The sequence below is a fragment of the Triticum aestivum genome, chromosome 2B, assembly GCF_018294505.1.
Source record: "Triticum aestivum cultivar Chinese Spring chromosome 2B, IWGSC CS RefSeq v2.1, whole genome shotgun sequence".
Lineage (NCBI taxonomy): Eukaryota > Viridiplantae > Streptophyta > Magnoliopsida > Poales > Poaceae > Triticum > Triticum aestivum.
This window is the reverse complement of record NC_057798.1, coordinates 784,922,437-784,925,372: the sequence shown is the minus strand read 5'-3', so window position 1 is coordinate 784,925,372 and position 2,936 is coordinate 784,922,437. Positions and strand designations below refer to the sequence as shown.

General features: G+C 40.0%; 1 protein-coding gene across 1 annotated transcript; it reads right to left on the bottom strand.

Moving 5' to 3' along the window:
- Positions 1-461: 461 nt before the first annotated feature.
- On the bottom strand, positions 462-2,795 carry LOC123042731 (uncharacterized). Its single transcript, XM_044465119.1, has 3 exons — positions 1,947-2,795; positions 1,080-1,217; positions 462-1,003 (listed from the first exon to the last, which is right to left on the bottom strand). Exons 1-3 carry the CDS (start codon positions 2,784-2,786, stop codon positions 587-589), a joined length of 1,395 nt encoding a protein of 464 aa, XP_044321054.1. The 5' UTR covers positions 2,787-2,795; the 3' UTR covers positions 462-586.
- Between the last annotated feature and the right edge of the window lie 141 nt (positions 2,796-2,936).

Sequence of the window (2,936 nt, the reverse complement as noted above, 5' to 3'; positions counted from 1 at the left end):
TTTTATCAATACCATTTAGCATGCTTGCTTATCAGTTTGATTGACCTCTATTTCTCGTAAAGTGCTTGTGGCAGGAAGCCGGGAATGATTACTGTGGATACTACGTTTGCGAGTTCATCTACAATGCGACGGCCTCTAATAAGCGGGGCTACTCTGAAAAACAATATGAAGTGCGTAAGCAAAAATATTCACAATTTTATTTTATTACCATCATTTGTGTTGAGTTTCATTCATACACATATATTGACCCTCTTCTTCAATTTAGATCTGGCAGATGCGGGATGAACTCCTACCAAAAAATCACATACGGGCAATTCAAAAGGAATTGGCGGGATTCTTTCTTGTTTTATGGATATATGTCCACGAAAATGTGTGGGCACCATACATATTATTTTTTATGTACTATATACTCGCAAATACGTGATCTAAATCTCTTATGTGGAAAGGTATGAGAGAAAAAAGCAATAAAAGGAAATGCTTCATGTTGTTTCATAAATGGAATGTCTTGCATGCAAATAAATTAGGAAAGAAAACAAAAGTTCTACTAACGGGTTGGACCCGGTCAAGGTGCTTAAGACAAACCACACTAGTACCACCCGCTGCGAGTACGCGCGTGGCACTGGCTACACGGCTCCAGGACCTGGAACCTAACACCCGAGGGAACTCTCCCTGCAATGTATCTGTTGGCAACCTTAACAGCTCTGTGAGCCTCGGCGATACAACCCTCGGTCATCCTGTCGCAACTCCTTTTCATCTTTCTTGATTTGCCATTAATATCACACCTCCTACCAGACCACAAGGTTGTGTCTAGTGTGATGGACTCAAGCCGAGGAGTGTTCTCAACGATATAGATCACAAACTGAACCAGATTTTTTTCCGAACAAAACCCTATGATGGTCACCTGTCTGAGACAATCATGTCGGCACTCTGGCTTCCACCTTGGATCATCAGCGGCATTCTCGCCTCCAACAACAGAATCAGGCCTCAAGACATTCGCATCTACCTGGATATGCATATGTACGTACAATCAACATTGTTTATTGATAAATGTAATGTTATCTCTAAAAGATGTGGCTTACGCGCAGGATGAATGAATCCAAGGCCGGAGAAGCATCAAGAAAGGAAATCAAAGACAGAACAGCTTGTGGTCTTTTGATGTAAATTTCCAACTTCTTGAGACGGGGAAACTTGGAGTGCAGCATTGGGATGTTGACATCCTGAAAAACGACAAGTCCATAGACAAATCATGCCTTTCAATATACATGTGTTATATACATTCAAATCATTATTCACTATATACCTGCCGATCTGATAATTTCATTAGCAACTGGCATGTAAAGTGTGTTAAGACCAACATAAAATAAAAACAGAAAACAGTTCTCTTGCCACTTATTAGTTTCTTATTTGAACATTTATTCTTACCTTGAATATTGTTAAGGTGCACGAAAACTCTCAAGGTCTTAAACATTTATTCTTATTTGAACATTTATTCTTACTTTGAAACTTGGAGTGTCGCATTGAAACATGTAAATGTGACATCTCTTATATGAAAGGATAATTTATATTAAATTTAAAATATTACAAAAGCACAAAATATATAAGCCCTTATACCAAGCACTGTACAGTTAGACCTAAAATCAGAAAATGTTGTTGATAATTTCAGATGATGTGCACATCTCAAGGATTAATACCATGATTTTTTCGAAAGAAGAAATACTGAAATAATACGTAAAAATTTATTCAAGAACGATGATTCTCAGTTATACAGTGACTTGGGAGTAATTATGAGACAATAAGCATAGAACGGGTCAAGAAATTCCAAACCATTGTATGAAGAATTATGAAATTGGATTAAAGAGTTTAGACTGTTCAGATGGAAACTATTGTATCATAACCATCCACTTTATATGTTTATACAGAATAACCTGTAAAAACCCAATGCATACCTCATCAGAAGACACCAGGGTCAGGCACCTAACATTTCGTGTGATGGATGGAAGCCTCGTACGAGCATAAGACAGCATGCGGGACTGACGGGGAGATGAAAAATAGACATCCCTAAGCGGTGAAGGATCCACAACCGAGATTTTTACTAGCGCTCCATCAAAGTGAAAAGAGGAGAGCCTTGGAGCATTGATCTCTACCACCTGCAGCTTCTCACACAATTTAATAGTGAGGAGCTTGAGTTGCTGCAGCATGGAAGGTATCTTCACGCATGTTATCGCATTGCATCCGAAGATAAATAACTGCTGCAAGGCGAAAGATTTCGAGAGCAAGTGCCCTAATCCCTCATCAGTAATCTGGACAGAAAACAGGGATAATGCGTTCAGTCTTCTCAAGCAGCCAAGTGTTGTTGTGGGACGAAAGACGCAAGCGCTGAGGCAAAGAGACCGAATCGAACTTGCAGCTGCATCATCAGACAGAACCGAACATGGGAAGCTGTACTTTTTCTTCATGAAGTTAGTCATCTCCAACTTAAGTTCTTTGATCCCCAAACGAACAGCAATCTGCAGCCATCTGTCCAGGTAGGAAGGGTCAATATTTTCGCAAGATAGGAGGCACAGATCGAGTGTCTCCACCCCATTCCCAGAATGGTTCCTAAGAATGCAGTCAACTATATCGATGAGAAAGATTCCCCAATCCTCGGATTTCTTGCGAGCCAACCCAAGTGTTGACACGTTGAATGTAAGGTTGGAATAGCATCTCCAGAAAAGCAGAAATCCATGGGAGACGCAGGCGGCACGAGCAGCATCTCGCAGTGGCAGGAGAGAATATATATGGTGCATGACGTCCTGCAGAACCAAGGTTGAAAATTAAGCTCAAAAGTTAGGCTGACCTCATTTATTTCGAATAAACAACAAAATCACAAAAGTATATCTCGCTTGTTAATTACTAGTAGCTCATTTACTCTGCATCAAGATCTGCATTAAAAAAAA

Coding starts and splice junctions, on each gene's coding strand:
- LOC123042731 (XM_044465119.1), bottom strand. CDS start 2,786: ATGCACCATATATATTCTCTCCTGCCACTGCGAGATGCTGCTCGTGCC. Junction 1,218..1,946: donor CCCTGGTGTCTTCTGATGAG/GTATGCATTGGG, acceptor GTCGTTTTTCAG/GATGTCAACATCCCAATGCT. Junction 1,004..1,079: donor TGGATTCATTCATCCTGCGC/GTAAGCCACATC, acceptor ATGCATATCCAG/GTAGATGCGAATGTCTTGAG.